This window comes from Amblyomma americanum, chromosome 9 (assembly GCF_052857255.1).
Source record: "Amblyomma americanum isolate KBUSLIRL-KWMA chromosome 9, ASM5285725v1, whole genome shotgun sequence".
Lineage (NCBI taxonomy): Eukaryota > Metazoa > Arthropoda > Arachnida > Ixodida > Ixodidae > Amblyomma > Amblyomma americanum.
This window is the reverse complement of record NC_135505.1, coordinates 24752272-24778508: the sequence shown is the minus strand read 5'-3', so window position 1 is coordinate 24778508 and position 26237 is coordinate 24752272. Positions and strand designations below refer to the sequence as shown.

Here is a 26237-nt window from a genome sequence, read left to right as displayed (position 1 = left end):
TCCTCCCATTGGCGGTTATGTGCTGGGCCTTCCTGGCACTGCTCGTAGTGGTTAACTCGCAGGTCCCCGACGCCCCCTGTGCCGCATACTGTGGACACTACTGCCCCTCCATTGGCTGGAACGGAGGGCGGTGCATCTTCGGGTCATGCATCTGCTGGTTGCCCTAGAGTGCCTGAAACTTGCCACTCCGTGTGACATTAAAGATATGAAATTATTGTTTCGGCCTCTCTTTTTTTTTTCCTCCGGAAGAAATGTAACGTTGCAAGGTAGGCATGATAGGCACTGCATGATAGGCACCAGTTACGCGGTCCACTCACATTTAAACGTGTTACTTTATATAGCGTGATGTGGGGTGATCCATAAGTAACAAAACAGTTAAATTCGAGAATTACAAAAATATAGTCCATTCGAAGCAGTTTGAAAGTAATATTTACTGCAAAGCATGAAATATGAGCTATTATATGAAGGACGCTTAGCGCCACAGGTCAGCCAGCGTCGTAGTTCTAGTTTCGAGAAAGTGCGCGCAAAATCAAAACGCTTAAGAGCTGCACTCAAATTTCGCATCAGGAAGTATCTAATAGTCGGTGAATTTATTTTGATAGACAAAGATTCAAATGATTATTTTAGATCCTGATTAAAAATGTTTATATGCGTACACATTTTTTGGAAAGTACAATTTTTGGATGAAAAATACTTACGACTTACGTTTGCGTTGTTTATTCTGGGTGAAAATCAGCTCTTTGCCACCTAATACGCCTCTCACACGGGCACTTCAGATCCTCAGTGAACTCGATCTGCATCGACATTTTCGAGCACGCTCGAAACATCAGGTGCTACACGGGTATTTTCAATGCTCATTGAGAAGTTTCCCTCATGTGTCTGAGGTGGCACCAAATGTTCCGCCGAGAGTCATAACATGGCGATGTTTGGCAACACTGTGCAGTCGGGGCAGCGGCAGCCAAATCCTCAGCCAAATCGGTACATTTGCGTATCTGCGTCAGGTTTCTAAACTTGTGGCGCACCTCTGCTGCTGTGCGATGTAACCCGAAGGTCCGCAACGCCTCCGCGATTTCTGCATGGACTGCGGCGTATCTCTTCTGCCGCCGCAAATCATTTAGGCGGTCCTGCCAGCAGTCGATGAGAGCGGCTGTCTCGCGCTCGCTCCACAGTTTCCGCGCCGGCGAAAAGGATGACTCCATCTTTGTTTACACTGACGGCGAAGCTTGGAGTTTGGTGTAGAGATTATTTTCAAACGTTTGCATATAAGCAGGCATAGTACCTGAAAAATGTTCTGTCTTACATTTTTATCAATTACAACAACAATTGTGGTTTTTTGTTAACTTGTGTTTATTTTTATAGCTTCATGAGAGCGAGAGTGCTTTCGATCGTGCTTGGAACCTCAAGCACTCTTGAGGAATTGGCATCAAGCCAAGCAGGATCGAGCTCGATTGCGCTTGAAAGTGGCCGTTGAGAACCGTCGATCTGCATTGAGTTTGATGAGCATTGACTCAATGTGAATCGAAAGTGCCCGTGTGACAGGGGTATCACTTTACTGTGCTGCTTGCTTGCCGGTAGTTAAGTAGGTCTTGACATGTCGTGACCTCGTTGCGTGCGAGTGCTTGCTCTTTATGAACGTTATTAATGATAAGTTTATTTATATCAGATCAACTACAATTTGATGGAGGAGGGGAGAGAAAAAGCGGCATGCCGCTTGACAGAGTTCTCACCTCCTGTTCAGGCGGCAGTGACAGGGACGAGAAGCAATTTTTTTAGCATAACATTCAGCTTCAATAATCAATAGTATACAGTCAAGGAAATAAACACCATGATATGCGCATTCAAACAGAAATACAAGGAATTATAAGGAACAAAATACAATAGGCGGCTAAGCATCAAACAACAAATAAGAGTAGAAGGTCCATTTTACAAAACGGTTAATGTATTAGTGGTAACTGAGACGAACTAGAATATTTCGCAGAGAGGAGATAGTAATATCGGGAAAGCTAGCGTTAGCTTCAGTTAGCTTGTTTAGTGCGAGCGTTAACTGATCATTTACCATTGGACGGCCATACTTGGTTCTTGTAAATATTAAAACCCACTGTTGTTTATGGCTGTGCGAATAGGGCGAATCAGACTGATGCAAACGGCCCAGAGAGGAATTGATGTCGATACGTCGTTTTTGCTCAACTTTATTTAGGCGCAACAGCCTATAAGCATAAAGATTTAGTATTGTAATGATGCCGAGGATAGTGATCAGGTTCTGGGATGTGTGTCTGCTGGGTAAGTCATAGACTATACGAAGGATTTTTTTTAAGCACGAATATCCTTTTTAAATTAGAATGTGTTTTTGCGCAAACTAATGTACTGCAATTTCGGTGGGAGCAGAATAAAGAATTATATAAAGCAAGTTTGACTTCTTCCGGTAAAATGTTTCTGTGACAAGATAGAAAGCCTACAACCTTAAATATGTTCTGCATGACGTAATTAACACGGTGATCCCATTGCATGTTTTCTTGAAGATAAACACCGAACGATTTAAATGATTTTGCTGTTTAAATTAATTGTGATTTGTAAAACAAAGCTATTTCTGCACTACAAGTTTTATTCTTCGGACGAAAAACTACAGCTTTAGGTTTTGTCACGCTTATTTAGAGGGAATTCTTGTCTGACCATTATGCTTGTTTGTCCAGAATGCGATTAGCATGCATGCTTATAACATTGCAAGTCTCACGAGGTATGAACATTGTAGTATCATCTCCGTAAATTATAAAGCGGGCGAAAGTGTCAATAGTAACAATATCATTAATGTATAGATTAAACAGCAGAGGACCAAGGATACTGCCTTGGGGGATACCGGTACTATTGAACGTTATGATGATTTAAAGTTAATAATGTGAACATATTGTTTTCGAGATGATAAATAAGATTTCATAAGAAGTAAGGCTTGTCCTCGTATCCCATATAATTCTAGCTTTCGATAAGACAGTTATGGTTAATTCTGTCGAAAGCCTTTGTAAAGTCGATAACAATACCTAATACTAACATTCTGCTGTCAAAGTGTACAATATATATTCCTACTGTTGAAGAAGGGCGAGTTCTGTTGATTTATTTTGTGTAAATCCGTTCTGTGAACTAGTAATTATGTTCTGAGATTGCAGAAATTTTTCTACTAGTATTGGAATAATTTTTCCCAGGCACTTAGAAAAAACGGGAAGAATACTGATTGGCCTGTAATTACCGAAATCATTCTTGTTACCCTTTTTGTAAAGAACAGACACCTTTGCTACCTGCATATCTGAGGGAAAAGTCGCTGTTTCTAAGCATAGGTTATATATATAAGCTAGAGGGACAGAGATACATTCAATGATATGTTTGACAGGACGAATCTGTACGTTGTTAACATCACAAGAGGTGGAGTTTGATAATTCGTGAAATATATATATATATATATATATATATATATATATATATATATATATATATATATATATATATATATATATATATATATATATATATATATATATATATATAATTTCTCTTTGTCTAATTGTTTAGCTTATTTCTGTATTTCTTGAATTCTTTCAGAATGGAAATGTTTTTGGTTGTAACAAAAGAATTGTACAGTTTATTGTTCTCTGTGATGCTGGCGAATAACTCTGGTGATATCCACGGCTTTTGCACTTTCCTGTCCTTTCGTTTGCTTTTAAGAGGAAAATGCTTGTGATATATGGCATTAAATTTTTCTGCAAAGGCTTGATATAATTCGTTCGCGTTCTTTTGGCAATATACGTCGTCCCATTGTACAACGCACATCTCCGCATGGAAAGAATCAAGGGAGGCTGCTGTTATAACTTGGAATAAAGATACAATCTGCTTCTTAAATTTGGGTTTCACAGTGTGACATAATAGATCGGTTCCCATGTGGTCTCTTAGATCACAGCAAGTTACTCCGGAGAGTAATGAAGAAGCCTCGATATTGGTGATAAATAAATCAAGTAGAGTTTCTAAGCTCGAGGTTACGCGAGTCAGGTCTTTGATAGTAACTGCCATGCCGAAGCTGCGCGGAATTATGTCGAAATTGACACTGTTTGCAACATTCGATAACATGTCGATGTTAATGTCACCGCTAATGACTAACTCGTAGTTATGTTCACATATAAAAGTAAAAAGGGCTCTACAAAGACTGTGCAAATTTCTTTCACCGCTGCCGAAATTATACTCCGCCTACTTATAAAATTAACGATACTGCCAATATTTCCGCTAACTCTTTTAAGTATTTTGGTATTAACCTCGCTAATGACTTGTCATGGTCTTGCCACATTAACCACATAATAAACTCATCTAATCGAGCAATTGGGTATCTCCGGCGTAACCTGCGCGTGACACCTTCTTCCTTAAAATTACTAGCTTATAAAACATTTGTGCGACCTAAACATGAATACGCTTGCGCAATATTTGACCCCCATAAGTCTAACCTTACCTCAGCCCTTGAATCTGTTCAGAATCGGGCCACTCGCTTTATCCTTTCAAAATACTCGCGATACTCTAGCATATCAGCCTTGAAGTTCCAACTAAAACTTCCTTCTCTCACTTCCCGTCGCCGAATTTCACGTCTCTGCCTTTATCACATGTTTTTCCATTGTTCACCCCGTGACAGCAAGCTCATTCTACCAGTACGTCGAACACCTGCACAGGCCATTCAAACAGCGTCATCCCGCATCGTGCCCGCACTACTACCTTTCAGAAATCATTTTTTGTTCACACAGCTCGCGACTGGAATGACCTTCCCTCCGACTTGGCACTAATCCCTGATCCATACCATTTCAAGACTGCCATCGAGGAAGCCATGTCATCGTCTTGATTCCCATGTAACATTCATTGTTAACCGCTGTTCTTGCGCCCACTCCTCATGTAATGTCCCGCAAGGGACCCTTGAGGTTCAAATAAATAAATAAATAAATAAATAAAATAAAAATAGAAAACACAGATGTCACCACTCGGTGGTCTATAAAACACAGAAACATAGTATTATTGGTTATTACAAAAACAACTTCCCCATCTGCAGACATGTGACATAGATATTCTACCAATTCACACTCAATTCGGTTATTAACAAGAATACAGACTCCTCCACCATGACGACGGTCGCAGTTAAGGCAAAACGTTGAAAATGACTGCAACTGCAAGTTATCTGTATTAAGCCACGATTCTGAAATCATAACAAAATTAAAGGAAAAGCCGAAGCTTTGCAACAGAATTTGAAACTCATCTAGTTTATTGTTTAACAATCGCACATTGAGATGGCAACATTTCAGCACAGAACGTTAATTTAAACTGCTTAGTTACTTTTAACTCGAAAGCGAGAAAGGCACCATTGTACAAAAAAGCCGGTGCCGGCGTTGTCGGCCTTGTAAGCAAAAATCACGAACATTACTCAGGAGGTGGGAGGGGCCACCTTTGTCATGTCACGTTGCGGCGCCATCACAACCTGCCCACCGGATAGGAAGCAAACTGCCCTACGTGGCAGGTGGCAGTTACATCATGACCGATCTCTCGTTAAGAGCAACCTGGACCGCACAAGGCTTACCGCTTGAAGTACCTGTTATCGCAGGGCAGTGGTGCATCGCTTAACAGCTGCAGCACTGCACCAAGAGGAGTATGATGACTCCCACGGATCTATGAATGTAGAGAATGAGCTTCTGCATGTAAGGGAATTAACCCATTACGCAGTGGCGCCGTACATTTAAAGTGGTGCTAGTGTGTTCCAATTTTTTGTCCTGGCGCTACGTTCTCGTTGTCCTCGTGTGGGGCGTTTTTGTCTTATCAGCCACAGTTGCAGTCGTATCGTTTTGACGCCACTGCCGCCGGAAAGATGATGCTTTTCGCGACGATGTGGGCACAGCCGACGATGAACTGATGTTCGGTACCAAAGTGTCAAAGCTAGAACTGCACCGCCGGGATCACACTGCGACGATATAGGCTGTTACACTGATTTCAGTGCTCTGTGTATGCCGCTGTCACTGAGTGCTTATATCAATCAGAAAGCGTTCTTATAACTCCTGTGCGAGAAGTGTTAGATGTGGGCTTCGAGTGGTCGCTTGGTAATTTTTAGGAAAGAGCCTTTTAAAACGTGATTTGTGCTATTTTTCTGGCACGTGAAGTAGGACTGGATGATTGTGCAATGTGTTGACCGTGCGCACTGAGTAAAATAATCGATGAGAATTATTCGTGTTCGTGGTGAAGGAGCGACGTGATCAATGGGCACTTGGCAGTAATTTACTTTGTAAATACGATGCAGAGGTATTTCATGACGTGCAGTTTTGGCGATTATGCTGTGTTTCTTTTTAAATGTTCAGGAAAGCCCTATCTGCGACAAAGTGAACGCTGCCTTGACCATTTAGGCTATCTAGAAGTTTCTGAGCACTGAAAACTAAGATAAAAAAGGTTTTGTTCTCAGTAAGTTGCCAGGTTTTCCGTCGTGATACTACCCTTACATGCCGCACAGTCAGCAATAAAATTACAATAAGGAAGGGTGTTGGGTAGAGAGACACCATCTCGCCAATGCTATTCACCGCCTCTTTACAAGAGTTATTAAGAGGCTTGGATTCCTAACAGCTGCGAACAAGAGTTAACGCAGAATACGTGAGTAATGTACTATTAGTTGATGATATATTGCATTGCAAGCCACTCACGGCATGAACTGCGAAGCCTGATCAATGGCTTGGCAGTTAGAACAGAGTGGTGGGCCTAATAATAAATATGCAGAAAACCAAAGTAATGTTGAACTGTCCCGGAAAGGAACAGCAGTTTACAATTGGCAGTGATTCGCTGGAAGTGGTAAAGGAATACGTTTACAGGTATATACAGAAGATCGGAATGAAGTCAGAGTGGGTCATGGGAAAACGCGGCTTAAGGACACCCGAGTAGAAGTCAAGAAGTAGAAATGGGCTAGGGCAGGGCATATCATGTGATGGCAAGATAACCGATAGTCGTTAGGTTAACGGACTGGATTCCAAGAGAAGGCAAGCGTAGAAGGGGGCGGCAGGAAGTTGCATGGGTGGATGAGATCAAGAAGTCGGCGGGGTTACATTGTCCGCAGCTTGCACAGGACAGGGTTAATTTGGAGAGATATGGGAGAGGTACTGGAACTGCAGCGGGCGTAGTCAGGCTGATGACCATGATGATTATTGTAGATCAGAGAAGGTGATGTATCCTGCGGGTCATGGTCTACTCTTTTTGCAGAATCTTGATGTTCAGAGGCTATTTCTATTTTTGTTAGGCACGAAGCTGTCAGTGGTTTTTTCAAACTCTTCTTGGGTAATCTCCTGAAGAAAATGCTTTCCTAAATGTTCTTTATGATTACATGCTTACCATTCTCAATTGATAATTCCTCTCTACCTTCTCTTCCTCCTTCATTGTGTGAGAACCTTATTTCATGTTTCATTAGGTCTGCCTAGCTTTTGATAGTGTTAGCGATAATTTAAGTCCTCCAATTTTTCTAAAAGGCAGCCATAATTTTGCCTTGAAATGCAGCCCTATGTAGAGCACACTGTTCTATTTGTGCACCGCATGAAACTAGCTTATCATAACTGGCGCGAGTAGATTTTGCACTTGTCTCATGTGCTACTTCTGCAACCTCATTTTGCGCTAAAATTTGGAGTGTATTGTGGTTTTCAAATAATAAAATAATGATACTTATACTAATAAAAATAGGTTCCCAAAAGGGAGTCAGTCTCCTGTATATGTACAATGAGAGCATTAGGACAAAGAGCAGAGCTTGTTAGCACGTCAGCAACTTGCATTTTTGCTGTATTGTCGCCGATACACCTCTTTGAGAAGAAGGTTGCTGGAGGAGCCCTTGCGGCCGCTTGGTCTTAGTTTAAGCAGCCCGCTGTTGCTATCATTTGGTGCCACCATATTTGGGCTCAGCTACAGATCTGTTTCTACAGCTGTTCTAAATTTCCTGCAAGAATCTCATTGAATTAATAAATCTGTTCCAGTCCCTGTCTTTATTATTATTATTATTATTATTATTATTATTATTATTATTATTATTATTATTATTATTATTACTGATTTTGAAATCAAAACTTTCATTCCTTTTCTGTTCATGAGGAACAATCCTCCGGTGATGCTTTCCCGCGTGCTTTTCATTTTAATTACCTGAATAAAGACGGATAGTGAGCCGATTCTTGGTCGATCCGCCAGTGTGGGTATGCGCCATCTTTTTATAGGCTAACAACAACAACAATAACTTGAACTTCATCGCGTCATACTAGGAAGAAAACGAAGGAAGAAAACAAAGCGAAAGCTGGCTGCCAAAAAATAGTGTTGGTAGTCAACACTCGTCAATTCTTCATTTCCTTCTTGTCTGATGCGCCGCTCTGAAGGTTGACACGCCCTAGTATTTGTTCTTGCCGCCAAAGAACATGTTTACTATGACGTCTCGTTTTAGTTTTTTAACTATGACGTCATTGTCTAGTTTTCTACTCAATTTGAAGTTGCCGCTGGCTGTGCACCACAAGCCGCCTGGTTTGAATGTATGGGCTGCTGTGGAAGATACGTTACGGCTCTACACATATATTGTAGATCCCACGTAAGACGGCCCTCGCGGCACCGGCTAACTTACTAGCGGAATAAGGTGTCGCCAGCAAGTAATGAATAAAACGCGAATTACCAACAAAACACGAACACATACCTCCTGGAGGAGAAATGCAATCGAGGTCTGTTAACACTTCTAAATTACCATCTTATAAGTTCTAAGAACTCTACAGTTTGCTGTTTGTGTTTGAGTTGCCTTGCTCCCATTTCCGTTTCGGCTGACAGTATCTTCCAGCAAATTTATTAGACGTATTCGTATCTCGTTGCACTAAAGTCGCTACTTCTGCTAGGAATTCCTCTAGGCTGTCTCACTCGCTCACAGGCGCCACCCTGCCACATATTTTCATGGGTGCACTGATCAAGAGTGTCGATCATCACGTCGTGAAGAAAGACAGACGCCCGACAGCCAAGCATGAAGTCCATATGGCGGAAGGTCTCCGGGGGAACTACGTAGTGACGGAGTACATTCATACGTAGATTTCTGACGAGGTCAGCTACGTCATCTCTGTCGGCGACCGTGTCCCCCTTGGACGAGAACAACAGCAAGGGTACGTTGATCCGTTCCAGTGGGTATGAAGGGGCCGTCCACTAAGGAAGGTAAGAATATAAAATGCACTGAAGCAAAGATATCGCCAGAGAATAGAAGCGTTATTTCTACGCCTCGCTAGGGCATTAAAAAGGTTACAATGGGCATTAGCAGTCGTCACCAGCCTCCTGTGTACGCTCCAGAAGAAAGGCCTCTCGGATTCATCTCTAATGAGCCGGTTCTTGCGCCTGTTGCGGCCGCCCTATTCCAGCAGATTTCCTATCTCATTTCTTCACGTCTGACTGTCTCCCACCTCCTGCGATATCTTGGCCTTTTTTATTTCCACCGAACTAAACTATTCCATCTTATGTTATCCCTTCTCCGCGTTCCGTATATGTGTCCATGTCCATTTGCTCTACCTGATTTCCCCTGGGATGGCATTGCTGTGTGTTTCTGTCAGACGACAGAAAAGATGGGACACTCATACAGGGGCATGATCGTACAATGCATGGACATGTCTTCTTATAGCATGGGACGACAGCTAGAGGGCTTAAAGAAGAATAAAAATAAAGAAAAATAAAAAAGGAAAAGAAAGGGGGGGGAGTGGCACACAAAAGAGACACCTATGCCATGACAGGGTAGAAAAGGCGCCGCGTCGCGTACGCATGAACCCACTGCACACACACACACACACACACACACACACACACACACACACACACACACACACACACACACACACACACACACACACACACACACACACACACACACACACACACACACACACACACACACACACACACACACACGCACGCACGCACGCACGCACGCACGCGCACGCGCACACACACACACACACACACACACACAGACACACACACACACACGCGCGCGCGCACGCACACGCACACACGATCTAAAAGAGGGAGGCCGGGCTGGGCGGGCACGCGGATACTACGAGAAGAAAAAGAGAGAGGAAAACAATAACAGAGAAAGAAAAACCGTGGAGGGGGCTTAACAAAACAAGATAAGTGTCCGCCAATTGTGGGCGTCTCTATTCCTCTGGCCGCGTATGTGCGGCTCCTAAGATGGCCCAAAGAGGAGGCACAGGTTTCGACTGCCCAAAGTGCCTCCACATGGTGACACGCGAGCCGCTAAAACCAGATGAGGTTGCCATACGAGGACCACATGGATAGACTTTTTTAGAGGAGTGCAAAAAAAGAAATATTGCACTCAGAAATTTCAAATAAAAATATATAATAATAAAAAGATAAAAGAGAAAGGGATGTGTGGCCTTCGCGGGACCAAAGAATGAGTTGAACGCCAGATGGAAATAACTAGCCGAAACTGACATTCAAAAGGGGTATGACCTCAGACGACTCCGTGAGTGGTGGTGCTTTGTCTAGTAGGGTTGGAATTTTCGTTTGTCTCTGCCATCGAAAGAGATGATAGAGTGCAGTAGTTTTCGTTGACGCCCTTTCGCACTGTGTTAAACCTGAAAATAAACCATGATGCGCGTTGTTCGCGCTCCCGAGTGTTTTTAAAGCTACTCTGCAATATTGTTATTTAAGTTTATAAAACTCGTGGCCTTTTTCGCGGAGGTGTCTCGAAAGAAGGAGGCCAGGGAGAGATTGAGCGTGTGAACGGTGGCTATTAAATCCTAATGGGAAGGAATTGTGTGTTTGGCCAGTGTACTGCATTTGACATTTGCCGCACTCGAGCATGTAAACAACATTACTGGAATCGCAATTTTAATCTTCTCGGATAACATGTTTGAAATTTGAATGAGTCCTTTAGGCAGTGCTGTGGTTTGCATGTGTTTGCAAACTTGTCATCTGTTCTTCCCGCATGGTGTGCAACCCACTGGCCTCGGTTTATTAACAATTGAGTGCACAAGGCGGTTTTGTAAGCTTTTTGGCCTTCTGTATGTTACCTGGTGGACCATTGGAAAAATATTGGAGAGCCGCTCACTTTGTTCTATGATAATGAAGTGTTCTTTTTAAGGATTTTGTTAATATTCGGGAGGTTGTCTGTGAACGTCAGTACTAAATGAGAGCGATGCGGAGTTTGCACAGAATCCGCACAGATGTGATTGTGATTATTAACTTCCGCCCTTTTAAAGGCATCGTTAATGATAGAGGACGGGTAGCGCGGTTTCTTTAGAACTTCACGCATGTGTTTAGCATTTTTTTAAAATCTTCTGATCGAGAGCAAATGCATTTGAATCGGAAAGCCTGTGAGTATAAGAAAGAATTTTTGCAATGGCGTGGTGGCAATTTTTGAAATGAAGATACTGATGTCTGTCTGTGGGTTTTTATAAACGCTATAGTGATAAATGCACCCCCTTCAACACGAACCAACACATCAAGGAAGTTGATTCTATTAGTTCAGTAGGCGTGTGTGTGAAGGAGATATTTGGATGTGTGTTGCTGAATGAGGTGATAAACTGAATTAGTTCTTCCTCTGTTTCGGTCCAAATTATGAATCTGTTATCAAGAAAACGTTCGTAAAAAGCCGGTGTAGTTGGATATGAGGAAACAAAGTCTGATTCAATTTTGTTCATAAATATTTTGGCGTAATTTGGTGCCATTTTTGTGCTCATAATCATACCACTCGTCAGAAAATAATTTGAGTTCTTGAATACGAGAGTGTTAAGTTTAGAGACGAAATCTGCAAGTGCCTCGATGGCACTTGGACTGGGAGAGTCTAGGATTCTGTGTTCTTTATATGCTTCGACCATGGTTTGGATTCCGTCGTCATGTGGGCGTTAGTGTAAAGTGACACCACGTCCAGGGTAACTACGAAAGCGCCCTGAGGGAAGGTGACATCGGATATTTCTCTCAGGAAATTGCTAGTATCTAATATCTCGTGTACCTCCGAAACATGCATCTTACGTAAAGCGATAAAGGGGCGTGGCGGCAGTGGCGGCAGTGGCGCCAGCTAGAAGCTTTGAAGAATTAACAAACGCTGCAAAGATTCGCGGCATTACTGCCCTCTCGAAGAAGCATCGATCCGGTGCAATAAAAGAAATAATGCGACTAGCAACAAATAAAACATATCGCGGGAAAATAAACACAGAGGGTGGAAACACAGCAATAATAAGGCTCTAGACGGACGACATGGACAACTTCTGATCGTACGCGGCGTCGCTGAGATGCAGTCAGTGCGCCAAGGATCACTTCATATTCCAGTTCACCTAGTCCACGAAGAGCCTTGTACGGGCCGAAATAGCGGCGCAAAAGCTTTTCACTCAATCTTTGATCCATTATCGGGCAAGAATTCGAGCTTCTTCAGCTCGTTGAGGGTAGGCGGCGACGTCAGCGTTCTCTTCTTTGCTAACATTTGGCAGCATGGCGTCTAGCGTGGTCGTGGCCTCCCGACCATGGACGAGCCTAAAAGGCGTCATCTGCGTGGTCTCCTGCACTGCGGTGTTGTAGGCGAAGACGACGTAAGGCAGGATGACATCCCAGGTTTTGTGTTCGGCATCGACATACATGGCGAGCATATCGGCGATGGTTTTGTTCAGGCGCTCGGTCAGTCCGCTGGTCTGCGGATGGTATGCAGTTGTCCTCCGGTGGCTGGTTTGCCTGTAACGCAAGACGGCAAGGGTTAGGTCCGCCGTGAATGCTGTTCTTCGGTCCGTGCTTAGCATGTCAGTGCAGCCGTGTCGCAGAAGAATGCACTCCACGAAAAATTTGGCGACTTCTACTGCTGTTCCGTTCGGTAGGGCTTTTGCCTTGGCGTAGCGGTTCAGGTAGTCGGTCGCTATGATGATCCATTTATTTCCAGATGTTTTGACTTTGGGAAAGGGCTAAGGAAGTCCATGACGATCTGCTGAAGTGGCCTTGAGGGGGGCTCCATGGGGCTCAGAAATCCTGCTGGTCGGGTGGGAGGGGACTTTCGTCGCTGACAATCTTGGCAGGTTTTAACATATTGTGCGACATCGGCAGACAGTCGGGGCTAGTAATACTTGTCTTGGAAACGGCGGAGGGTGCGAGTAGACCCGAGATGTCCAGCTGTCGGCTCTTCGTGTGAAGCCTGTGGAATGTCTTCGCGGAGACAAGCAGGTACAATAAAGAGGTAGCCTGTTTTGTTTCCTGAGAAGTTCTTCTTGATGAGGATATCGTTCTGTACACAGAAGGAATACAGTCCTCGCTTCAATGAGACGGGGGGTGAGGAAACTTTACCCTCCAAATACTCGATGAGGCGTTTTAGGTCGGGGCCCAAGCGTTTCTGCTGTGCGAAAGAGCTGGGGATGATGGGTCCCAGGAAGGCGTCCTCATCGTCTTCCGGCGGGGGTGTATCTACAGTGGCCTGTGAGAGAAAATTGGCGTCAGAGTGCTTGCGTCCGGACTTGTAAACGACGGTGACGTGAAACTCTTGGAGACGCAGACTCCATCGAGCGAGGCGGCCAGAGGGGCCCTTCAAATTGACAAGCCAGCACAGCGCGTGGCGATCGCTGACCACATTGAACGGTCGTCCGTACAGTACAGGTAGGGCGGAATTTCGACGTAGCCCAGATGATGGCAAGGCGCTCCTTTTCAGTTGAATAGTTAGCTGGGGCCTTGAAAAGGGAACGGCTAGTGTATGCGGTGCCTCTCTCCAGCGCGTCGCTTTTCTGAACAAGGACGGTACCTAGGCCCAAACTGCTTGCGTCGGTATGAACTTCAGTATCGGCGTTTTCTTCAAAATGCGCGAGGATCGGTGGGGACTGTACACGACGCTGAAGTTCTTTGAAGGCTTCTGCTTGCGGCACTTCCAATTTAAATGACGCGTCTGTCTTCATCAGTTGGGTCAGGGGCTCAGCGATGCACAAAAAGTTTTTCACAAATCGTCAGTAATATGCGCACAGTCCGAGGAATCTGATCACTGCCTTCTTAGCGGCCGGCGGTGGAAATTGTTCAATAGCAGCTGTTTTCTGCGGGTCTGGGCGTACTCCCTTTTTGCTAGCGATGTGTCCTACATCGCTAGCAAAAGCAGCTCTCGTACCCACAGGGGCACCTCTGTGATTTCAATGTTAGGCCAGACAACTCGACGGCGTCTAGTACTGTTCGAAGTCTTTTGAGGTGCTCTTCAAAGTTCGAAGCGAAGACAACGACGTCATCTAAATATACCAGACAAATTTGCCACTTCAGGCCTGCCAGCACTGTATCCATTACTCGCTGAAACGTCGCTGGTGCGGAACAGAGACCAAATGGCATCACCTTGAACTCAAACAGCCCATCCGGAGTTATGAATGCTGTCTTCTCGCGATCTCTTTCGTCGACCTCAATTTGCCAGTAGCCGCTCTTAAGGTCCATCGATGAGAAATATTTGGCGTTGTAGAGGCGGTCCAGTGTGTCGTCGATGCGAGGGAGGGGGATAGACGTCCTTATTTGTTATGTTGTTCATGCGGCGGTAATGAACGGAGAATCGAAGTGCGCCGTCTTTCTCACTAGAACAACCGGTGCCGCCCATGGGCTGTTTTGTGGCTGGATGACGTCGTCAGGAAACATTTCTTCCATTTCGTCCCGGATGGCTTGTCCTTCTCGCGGCGACACACAGTAGTGGCTTTGAATGACAGGTCGGGCGTTCCGGTCGAATATAATGCCATATTTGGAATTTGGTGTTTGTCGGACCTGCTGAACTAAATTCGCGTGGATGCTGTTAAGGATAACATAAAGTTTCGCAGAATTCAATTCTTTGCTCGTCTTACTTGAATAATTAGTCGAGATAAATTAACTTTTGACATATAGCTTGAAACGTTCAAGCGTCAATAGGATAGTTCTGGAGCTCCACAAATATTGTCCTACCCAGGTACTTAAAACGAGAAAGACCTACAGTAGTGTATTTTATTCGAGAAAAAGAAAACACTGCGGAGTTTAAAAAGCACCACGTGACAGCGCACTCCGTGCGCCCGATAGTGCCGCGATTACAGTGGTCTCATACGTGATTTGTAAAATACATAGCCAGCGCGGCGCTTTCTCTGTCTTCGAGAAAGGGCTTCAATCTTTGCTCGGCTCTGACATTGCCGGCAGCGGCTGCGGACGCATTCTGCAATCTGCTAGTGTGATAGCGGAATTATCGCCGCAGAAACGGGAGCCGCGCTTTCAACTTCCACCCGAAGCCATCTGCGCTCAGCTTCGAACAAAGCGAAACGCGAAGCTCTGTCGTGTGCAGCGCGGAACGCGCCAAGCGAGCGATGCTTCTCTTACAAATCACGCATGAGAGCGCTGCAATCGCGGCGCATTCGGGCGCACGGAGCGCGCTGTGACGTGGTATTTTTTAAACTCCGAGAGCTTCCGTTTTTTCCGAGTGAAAACGGCCACTCTAGGTCTATCTCGTTGGAAGTGCCAGGGCTACGCAATATTTGTGCAGCTCCACAACATTCCTGTTGTCGCCTGAACGTTTCGAGCTATATTTAGAAGTTAATTAATGTATTTGACTAATTAACTTTATATAAATCCTACTAACGTCCACGCCATTTCAGTTCTGAAGAACCATTTGGTTACTTCAAAGTTTTGTCTCCAAGTTAGCGTGTGAAACCCTGTATATACTGTGTGAAAGAAGTCATCAGCCACAGGAGCCAAAGAGAATAGAGGATTTTTCTGTAGAGATTATCAGTGAATATTTTGTCGCTGAAAGATAACTTACTAGAAAAGCAGAAGAAAAACAACCACATGCCACCGGTGGGAACCAAACCCACGACCTCCGAATTACGCGTCTGGTGCTCTTCTGCTTGATCTCCACTGATCAAGACCATAAATTAAAAAAGAAAAAAGATCCCCTAAGCTCCTTGGGGGCCGTCGCTGTTGGCTTCTGTCATATGTATAACGAGCCTTTCATTTCCCTTCCCTTGTCTGCTTAACACACACACGCACGCACGCACACACACACGCGCACATCGAGCTTGGCAGTGTGAGGTCGTGCTCCAAGAGCAGGCGATCGTTCTTCAGCACATCCAGCACTTTGTGCGGGAGGAGGTCGCTCGCTAGTTATCGTTGGTTACCTGCCAACCAACCCCAACGCCATCGCTGTCGCCTTCTTATCAGCGTGTCATCCTGGAGCAGATTGCTGAGGTCCTCCCGCCCGCTAATCGACCCCGTCTGGTCACTGCTCCGCTGACATATGCTGAAGTTCTCGTCCGGCTATGAACTCAGCCGGTTGTTCCTGCTTATGCGCCACCTGACGTCGTCTTCCCTCACCTCAACCGCAGCTCCCCCCTACACTGCCACTCACTCACCACCCTCTGCATCGCACCGGTCCGCGCCCTATGAATTTGTGGCGCACCCAAGGTAACCACCTGGTCATGTGGCCCGTTGGTGCTGCATGCGCGGATCCCGTCCTTACGACTACGGGCGCACGTAGTCGTGAGGCGTCGATTACCCTCCGCAGCTATCTCTTCTCCTCTGGCTCAAAATCCATCTACGTCTCGCTCCGGCTCCTAAAGCCGCAACCATCGATCGCCATCCCTTCGACACCGCCATCCCTTCGATACCGATGTTGTAACTTCATGTGTGTTTTGGAAGTGCGCGTGCGCGCACCTTTTATCGCCTTATCTGGCGATCCTTCAGAGCTTCAGACTATCACCACTAACACTTGCTCCTTCCTATCTTCCTGCCACTAGCTACTTATAAATACGCCCTACACCTACGAATAAACGTGAATTTTTGCTTCTACTGACTACGTTGCTGCCTCCCTGATCTGGCGTTACAGTAAGCACGCCGTAGCTATGCTACAACCGATGTGCCAGATTTCTCTTCTGTTCTTGTGCCCCTGGCTTGTGGTCACTATTTGAGATTACTGTCCTTTATTAACCCTCACCCTTTTGTGTGCACTGCAAATATTTCATGCTCCCGCATGCTGTGGTCACAATTTCTGGTGGCTGCAGCGCCTTGTACGTTGAGCACCCGTTGCCTTTCTCCACCACTTTAGAATGAATCGCTTGGCACGGTTGATGTCATCGGTCCAGACGACGCTCCTCCTGTCCTTGATTACCCTAACGCGCATGACATCAAGCCCTCACTCCTCCCTTAGAGGTCGCCAACCCGACCTCACCCGATCTGGTTTTCCATTTCGTCGACGCCGCTCTACCACCCCTCCAACGCGCCCAGTTCGTCGCCTTGCTTCAGCGGTTCCGCGCGTCCGCGGTTCGCCACCATATGGACAGTACAACCCATGGACCCTTGCGCCAGCGCCCTTAACGCGTCTCCGCCACTTAGTGCCGTATCAATGATGAACAGGTGAGCGACATTCTACACCGTGGAGAGATTCAGCCCTCTTACAGCTCGTGCGCTTCTCCGGTCGTGCTCGTCAAAAAAAAGGCCGGCTCTATTAGATTCTGCACAGACTACCACCGGCTAAACAAAATCATCGGAAAGTCGTCTGCCCCCTGTCTTGCATCGATGATGCGCTTGATTGCCAGCAAGGAGCATATTACTTTTCTTCGTTGGATCTGCGCTCTGGGTTCTTGCAGGTGCCGGTGGACGAAGCTTATCGCCCGAAAACAGCTTTCATTACGCCTCATGGCCTGTATAAATTTAATGTGTTGCTCTTCGGTCTCTGCAACGTGTGCGCCAATGCGTCTGTCAGGGGCTGAATTGGCAGACTCGCCTCTGCTACAAGTGGACGATGTTATCTCCTTACAGGATTTTCCGTCTCATCGTATCCACCTGGAGAGTGTTCTTCGATTTCTCAGTGACGATTGCATGCAGCTCAACTTGAACAATTAAGTGTCGTCTTGGTGCCCGACAGCTGACTATCTTAGGGCACGTCGTGTCCAAGGATGTTGTCCTTCCAGATTCTGCCAAGCTTCGTGGAGTTGCTGATTTCCCGAAGCCCACATCACTGAAAAAATTCAGAAGCTTTATTAGAATTTGCGCCTTCTTCGCCGGCCCATAAAGAATTTTGCTGCCATTATCGCACAACCGGCACAAATTTCCGCCGGCAGCCACGACTTCTCAGCCTGGTCCACTGCATGCAACGAAGCTTTTGCAACTCTGCGCCGTCTTCTCATCTCCCCTCCGATCTTGCGCCATTTCGACCATTCCGCCCCTACAGAACTCCACATGGACTCCAGAAGCATCAGTTTGGGTGCCGTTCTTGCTCAGAGATAATCTGGCTTCCAAGAGTATGTCGTTTCTTACGCAAGCCGTGCACTTACAAAAACGGAGACTAATTATCCAGTCACGGAAAAAGAATGTTTGGCGATTATTTTGGCGGTAACAAAATTTCTCATCTTCTTACATGGGCGCCCATTCGATGTCATAACAAATCACTATGGTCTTTGCTGGCTGTCTTCTCTCAAGAATCCGTCCAGCCGCCTCGCTAGTTGGGCTCTCCGTTTACAAGATTACGACTATTCGGATCAATTATCGCTCCGGTCGTAAACACTCCGATGCCCTCTCTCTCTCATGCTCCCCTGCGCCCTCTGATGCTGACCCACCATCTGCTCCCCGCCTCACAACTTTCCTTGACGCCATTGATATGGCTTCTGAGCAGCATAAATATCCTTGAATTGCTTCTGTTCTGAATTTATTACCCAACCACTCATCGCGCCTTCCTTCTAGAGCACTCCGTCGCCAAGCCTATTAATTTGTCGTGCGTGACCAGCTGCTGTACCGTTAGGACTACCTAACAGATTGTCGCAAATGGCTGTTCGTGATTCCCCGACATCTGCGCTCCGCCATTTGTGCCAGTTATCATGACTGCCTGCGCAGCGCTCATGCCGGTATGCTGAAAATGTTTGCCTGCCACGTCTTCGGTATTATTGGCGGTGTATATATCGTGTTGCCCGCAGTACGACCGCTCTTGCCCGCAATGTGAGTCTCTCAAGAATCCGCCACTGCACTCGCTTGTTCCTCTGCTACCTTTACCTTGCCCAACGCAGCCAATCGACCGTGTTGGGATCGAGTTTTTTGGCCCTCTTCCCAGAACTTCCACTGGAGACCGTTGAAATATTGTCGCCATTGATCATCTCACGCGCTATGCGGGGACTGCCCCGTTACGAGCTGCGAAGGCCTCTGACGTAGCCGGTTTCATCATTTAGAACATCATTCGTCGCCACAGTGCGGCTCAGGAATTGTTCATCAATCGGGGTCGCGTCTTCTTGTCCGGCGTCGTTGAAGCCCTTCTTCGGGAGTGTAATATCGTTCACCGCACAATGTATTCGTATCATCCGCAGACCAATGACGTGACCGAGAGATTTAACTGGACCCTCGGTGACACGATGGCTATGTACATTTCTTCCGATCACTAAAACTGTGACCGCGTTGTACCGTTCGTTACATATGCTTACAAAACTGCAGCGCAAGCCACTACTGGTTTTTCCCCGTATTTTCTTTTGTATACGGCTAAGAGCCTTCCTGCGTCATGGACACCATACTCTCTTACTGCCCAGATTCCTTCGAATTTACAACCGGCTTTCAAGCCACTCCGCATGCCGAAGAATGCACGACCAGCACCGTCAGAAAAGCGCCCGCGCCTCTTCTACCTGTCTGCCGCAGTGTTACCTTCATAGGTAGGCGAACTCACTTATGAGTGGACACGGGCTCACTCACGCTAACTTCACATCATGAACTGAGTCGTGAGTGAGTCCGGACGCACATTCAGATCATGATCCTAGCCGTGAGAGAGTCCGGACTCACATTCAGATCATGATCCTAGTCGTGAGAGAGTCTGGGCTCCCATTCAGATCATGATCTGAGTCGTGATTGAGTCCGGACTCATGTTCAGATCATGATCTGAGTCGTGAGTGAGCCAGGATTAATATTCACATCATGACTGAGTCGTGAGTGAGTGTGAACTCATATTCAGATCGTGACCTGAGTCATGAGTCCGGGCTTACATTAAGATCAAGATCTGAGTCGTGAGTGAACCCGGTGTTGAAGGTGGGGATCGGAGTCGCTTCTCGGCACAACCTCGGCCAAGATGACGCCCGCTGCGTCCCGGACCTGAGTGCCGCTGAGTGAGGGGTTAGTGAGTGGAGAAAGAAGACTTGGTTTATTTTACATATTTACAAGCTTTTGAGTTCAGAAGTGAGCTGCTTCAACTGCATCTGTAGTCCAGTTTTATACACTGCGCCTTCCCTGAATTCAGCAGGTAGGGGACACCCTCGCCGTGGTGGGTGTAGCCAAAACTTTCACTATCACACACAGACAACTCCGCACACATAGACACGCCCCTGGCATAAGTTGAGCCCGAGGGAAAGGGGTATGCGGCCAGTTCCCCGTCGGGCTGGCAGGAGATGTCAGGTGGTCGGCCCGCTCTCCGCTGGTCGGTGAACTTCGGAGAAGCCAAGGCGCACAGCCAGAGTGCCCCGTCGGGAGATAATCCCCAGTGGTTCTGCCATTAGCGATGACCGGCGAAGCCGGCAGACGAGCAACTGTGGCGATCCGTTCCCACGCTGGTGCTGTGCCCATGAGGCCAAGAGTAGTCGGGTAGGTGATGTCGGGAAAATTAGGAAGACCGCCGGAACCACTTTGCGGCCGGTGACAGCGACTCCTTAAAAGGACTTTCGCAGAACCCTGCTCCCCGCTTGTCCCAAGCAGCACCGACCGGGCGAGTGCGGTAAATGCACCCCGCGGACACCTGGCGAGAGATTCGGTCTTGGTGGGTATCCTCGAGACATGCTGGCGCCAATCCTAATACCAGCTGGCGGCAATTCCTAATACCAGACTCATATTCATATAATGATCTGAGTCGCGAGTGAGTCCGAACTCATATTCAGATCGTGATCTCAGTCATTAGTCCGGCCTCACGTTCAGATCATGATCTGAGTCATTGTGATTCTGGGATCACATTTAGATCATGATCTGAGTCTTGGTGAGTTGGGGGTCACATCTGATCATTTTCAGTCGTGGTCAGACCGGTCGAGTTTCCTGTGCACTCGCAATACCTAAGCTTCTAATCCAGATGATGATGCAATGCAATTTCATTGTTTCTTGATATGCAATTTCGGTGGCTGTTGCACTTAAGGTCCTAAAAACACGAGCTTGGTCTTGGTGGATATTACCTGTGTCCGGCTGTAACGCGCTTGCTGTAGTTCTTCTTTTACCCCCCCCCCCCCCCCCCCCGGTAGCTAAGTGGTTATGGCGCTCGGCTGCTGACCCGAAATACGCGGGTTCGATCTCGAGCGCGGCGGTCGAATTACGATGGAGGCGAAATTCTAGAGGCCTGTGTTCTGTGTGATGTCAGTGCACGTTAAAGAATCCAAGGTGGTCGAAATTTCCGAAGCTCTTCACTACGGCGTTCCTCATAGCCTGAGTCGCTTTGGGATGTTAAATCCCCATAAACCATAAACCTAACCGTAGTTCTTCTTTTGCTGTTTCTTGCTTAATTGCAAAACGCATGCAGCGGCCTCACATCTTTGCGTCCCCTGAGGGGCAGCTACAGGCCTCTAGGCCTCTCAGGCAGGCCTCCCTACACGCTAGCTGCAGTTAAGAACTCATCGCATCACAGCGTTAGCATTTGTTTTGCATTTTAACTTTAAGTCTTTAGGTCTGAACTTTAACCAGTCTGCTAACAATAAGCACCGTACTTTTGACGTTTAATTCTTTCTTTTTTATGCATACAATGTCCCAAAACATACTCCGTCTGCACGCACGGTCAGAAGGCTAGACCTTATCTGGAAAAATAAAATTCATACATGCGAATGTCGAAACTAAATGCGGACTTCTTTTGTGTTTAATTATTCCGCGCCATACAGTAGTAATGAAAACGCGAATATTAGCCCTACGTTTACAGCGTGGCACGAAATCAAGCAAACTCTGAAACAAACGGAGAAAGACGACATGAAGGCAAGCTCGGGCAAATATTTCTTGCAAATCATTTATTCGTTCACTTCTACTATTCCTCAGTGACCAGTATATCTTTGAATTTTCAAGATAGCGTGCAAAGTGGCTGAAAGAAGGAAAGCGATGATGTGAAAGGTGCGGGACGGTCGATGGCAAGTTTTTTTTCTGGTTAGGAATAGTTTGAATGTGCAAGATTCGAGAAAGAGCCGTTTTTAGTTATTTGCTCCGGGACCGAGGATGATGCTTTCGTCAAAGTTCGTTCTATGTCCTGAGTCCTCGGAATGTTCGGCTACCCGATTGGGCTCAGTTATAAAGTCACGAACGTCGTTTTTGTGTTGCTGCATGGACAAGTAGCAGAATATTGAGCGCGCTTCAAAAGAAAACCCTCGTTCACAGACGAAATGTTCACAGTATTTTTCGAGAAGAAATTGGGGAGGTGCCTGTTTAGCTCTATGAAAGGAAGCTGTTGAAAGGACACAGGAGAGAAGCCCAGAAAGCTTTCCAGTGAATATCACTTTACGGGGTCTAGTGATATTAAACACACGCACCGCGCCTTGCGAGAGATATCACAGCATTGTCGCTTGGAGCCCTTCTACCGCGTGCTCACGGCGTCGCTGCCATGTTACCTTGAGCGCGCCGTGGGGATTTGCTTGCTACGCGTCCCTGGAACAGGCTGATTGACTGTGGCAGGCAGGCACGCGTGGCAGAAATTCGTGGCAGAGACGCCACACGCGAGTGACCTAATCACCAACAATGTGACTTTCTCCTTCCGAGAAGAGCAAGACGACTTCCGCGATGAATAATAGCAGGTTTGGAGGCGCCCCTCTTCCTGCCTGGGGCGCAATACCCCTTCACTCAGATAACAAAGCAGACCAAGCTCAAGCAAAGTTCTCCAGAGGGTGTTGGCTCAAGATGGGAGCGGCTGACCCTCTCCGCCGCATGGTCGAGATACCACTGTCCCGCATGACTTGATGTGCAAATAGACAGTGGCGTGTTGCCTCCGCGATATACACTGGGAAATATGACGCGCCCGGTGGTATTCATGTATTCATGTAAACATGGCTAGAAATTAAACATGTATTTTCGCCGCCGCGGTGATTTGGCCTTCAGTAGAATCGCTCGCGTGTACACCATCAGGCGGGACAGCAAAGCGTGGCCGGAGGCTGCAGTTCATTGCCGATTAAGTACACGACCAACGCAGCCAAACGCGCGAGGTGAGCTGCTCCAGCGAAACAACGTTAAGCTCCCAAGTCCCCGACAGAAACTCAGAGACAATCAGTGCTATAGCATTTACGCATCATAAGAATTGCTTAAGTGCCCGCATAATTTTTGTGAACTATGGGGCCTATTTCCGAAGGCGAGCCTCGCCTCTCTCCTACCTGCAGATGTGTCTAAGCCGCACCGCTGCACAGGCGTTTGTGTGTCCGTGACGAATTAGTGAAGATTGGATCCAAGGTGTTTGGGGGGCTTATCGCACGCTAGAAGGCACAATTTTTGCTCACGTCCATGAAGTGCGGATAAGAAAGAAAATGGCAGAGGATACAACCCTGACAATGAGGCTAAAAAATACACTTCAGATGGGATACGTTAAGATATAATAAGGTCGAAGGGTCGCCGAGGAGAAAAGCTGTATGATAGGAATCTTAGTTTTGTAAGAACTGTACATAGTAGTAACATAAATAAAAATAACGTAGCAGTCCTAAAGTCCTTAACAGGAGGCTCTCGCTGCTCTTCAGATGGGCGTAAAATATGGTTCAAACACAGAAACACCCCGATTTAAAGGCTTGATAATAGGATTAATTCTAGAGAAAGGGTAGCTCTGCATAGAAGCAATATATATTAAACATTAAAAAATAACGGAAAAAATTATGAAACACAAAAAGCAGTGTTTATCTGTGTTTTAAATGTTGCCTAAAATCATCAGTGAATTCTAGAGCACAAAACCATAGAAAAGTACAAGTGCAAGTGCATAGTTGCCACATGTAAATGTTCTTTCAGGCGAGTAACATGGGCTGTTCGGTGTAGAGCAGATTCGTCTGTCCGATGAGTGAGCTTATAGGAGTCGTAAGTCAAGAGACTGGCTGAGTTATGAGTTTAAATGGACTAGTGAGCCAGAATGAGGAAGCGCAGATGAGTCGTGAATCATGAGTTGTGAGACGACATGAATGAGCCCAGATGAGTCGTGAGCCGAAATGAGTGAGCCCAGATGAGTCATGAGCCGACATGAGTGAGCCCAGCCGACAGGTAAGCCGAAATAAGTGAGTGAGTCTAAATGAGTCGTGAGTTGAAATGAGTGAGTGAGCCTAGATGAGTCTTGAGTATGAGTGAGCCGCGAGTAGCTACTAGTGGTTGACTCCAGATGAGTGGTGAGTCTGAGTGAGCCCAGGTGAGATTTGGTCATAAATGAGTTTGAGTTCATGAGTTCGAGTGTGCCGAGGCTTCTGTGCACCTTGGCTTGGCTTTGGGCGCCCTCATTCTTTTGCGGGCAACTCTACAAAACTGTTGAGAAAATACGAGGAAGAAGCTGGGGCAAGCTTGTACAACATTCTGTAGATGAAGAAAAGTAATACATCGCAAAACACGGTACGAAGGAAGAAAACACACAACACGCTGACTGACTCAAGTTTAATCTGCCAGGAGCAGAATACCGAGGAAAAGAAAGAAATAACAGACAAAGCACAACATGAAAGACGATTGAAAAAATACATGGAATCATTATAAAGTCAACAGGAAGACCAGTGGGAAGACCTAGTGGGTGGCTACGTGTCTGCTTCTAGGTCTGTGTTTTCGCTTTTCGCTGTCTTCTCGCGTGTTGCGTGAGTTGGACAGTGCCCTCCGCGAGACCGAATGCTGTCGATGCCCCTGCGGAGAAATTCCCGGCACGGTGGGCGCATTCTCAAGTGAGAAAACCCAACCGGAACCCTCAGGGGCAAGCTAGGCTTAGCTCGGCGCTGCCGAGCGAGGCCGCGCTACGCGTCTGCATGGATTCTGCGTTGTCCACAACAGCTACGCGGATGCCCGCTGTGTTGCCACCTGACGCAGCCTCCAGGTCCACGCAATCTTCATAGCCTCTGGGCCTCCAGCCTGCGCCGTCTTCCGATGCTACGACTTTGGCCTGTGACATGGACTGCTCTACCGCCTCCGTGCCCGTTTCACTCCCTTAAGAAACTGTACCCGTCGCGCCAGTTCAGTATTCCCACCAAGAGCCGTCACCAGCGTCTGAGCCTCCTCCACAGATGCCTCCCGTGAGTCAAGGCTCTCTTCCGCCTGCTGCGAACTCGTTCCGCGTTACCATCAGGCCTACATTGCGCTTTGATATGACTGCCATCCCTGCCCGGAATGTTTAAGCCACAATTTGACCATGCTCTTGGCTCTTCGAACTACTGCGCGTTTGTCGTCCATCGCCCATCGAACACCATCACGGTAAACTTGTCATCCTTGATGGACGCCCAGAAACTTTGCGCAGTTACGCGGATCCCCCTGGATGACAGCAAGCATGTCCCGGTGCAAATATATTTTGCATCTGGTCCTGACACACTCCGGTGCATGGATTATCATGTCGACAGCACGAGCCCTCCCGAGGAGATGCGCGCAAATATTCGCTGCTCAACTCATGTTGTACTGCAAGCACGGCATATGGGTCGCCGGGGCTCATACCTGCTTATCCTGCAAGGCCCGTTGACTCTCCCGAAGTACCTTACCTACTACGGTGCGATCGTGAAACCACAGCCCTTCCGACCTCGTCGTATTTTTTGTTATCACTGCCACAAAGAAGGACATATGCAAAATACCTGCCTTAATCCAGCAGCTGTGGTCGACATGAATGAACCAACAGTTCATTGTGCCCTGTGCAAATCACCGGACCATGACGTTCGCTCCTCCGCTTGTCCAAATAAGAAGCAAGCGAAGAAGTTTCACAAGCCGCCTGCAAAAATGGATGTTCCTACAAATAATCGTTTTGCAGCTCTCGCATGTGACGACAACGAATTCCCTGAACTTCCTTTATCTGAGCCCGCTGCTCACCATACGTCTCCTCACCAGCGTACATAAGCACAAGCGGCTCACCTTCCCGGATCAAACGGTACACCAAAACGTCCAGTGCATCCATCACATGTGGATACCACAGATGAAGACACAGCTTTAGACAATGCAATCGTGGATGCTCGCCGCCGACTAGACAAACTCACCCAGCGCCGGGAACAGCGTCATTCTCAACCCTCTCGAAGAATTCTAATAACTCGGGAGCAATCATCAGAGGAATCACCTCGGGTAAGCACTGGGCCACAATCAGGTGCCGACCACCTGTTAGCCGTGACTACCCCGACAGTGGA

The 26237-nt window shown here is 46.8% G+C and overlaps 1 protein-coding gene across 1 annotated transcript in view; it reads right to left on the bottom strand.

The window, feature by feature from the left end:
• Nucleotides 1-4993: 4993 nt before the first annotated feature.
• LOC144103246 (tear acid lipase-like protein) overlaps nt 4994-26237 on the bottom strand; it is a 163669-nt gene continuing 142425 nt past the window's right edge. Inside the window, exons 9-10 of the mRNA XM_077636020.1 lie at nt 8917-9192; nt 4994-5008 (exon numbers count right to left, since the gene is read on the bottom strand). Of these exons, the coding sequence (XP_077492146.1) occupies nt 4994-5008; nt 8917-9192 (291 nt within the window). The remainder of the gene's footprint in view (nt 5009-8916; nt 9193-26237) is intronic.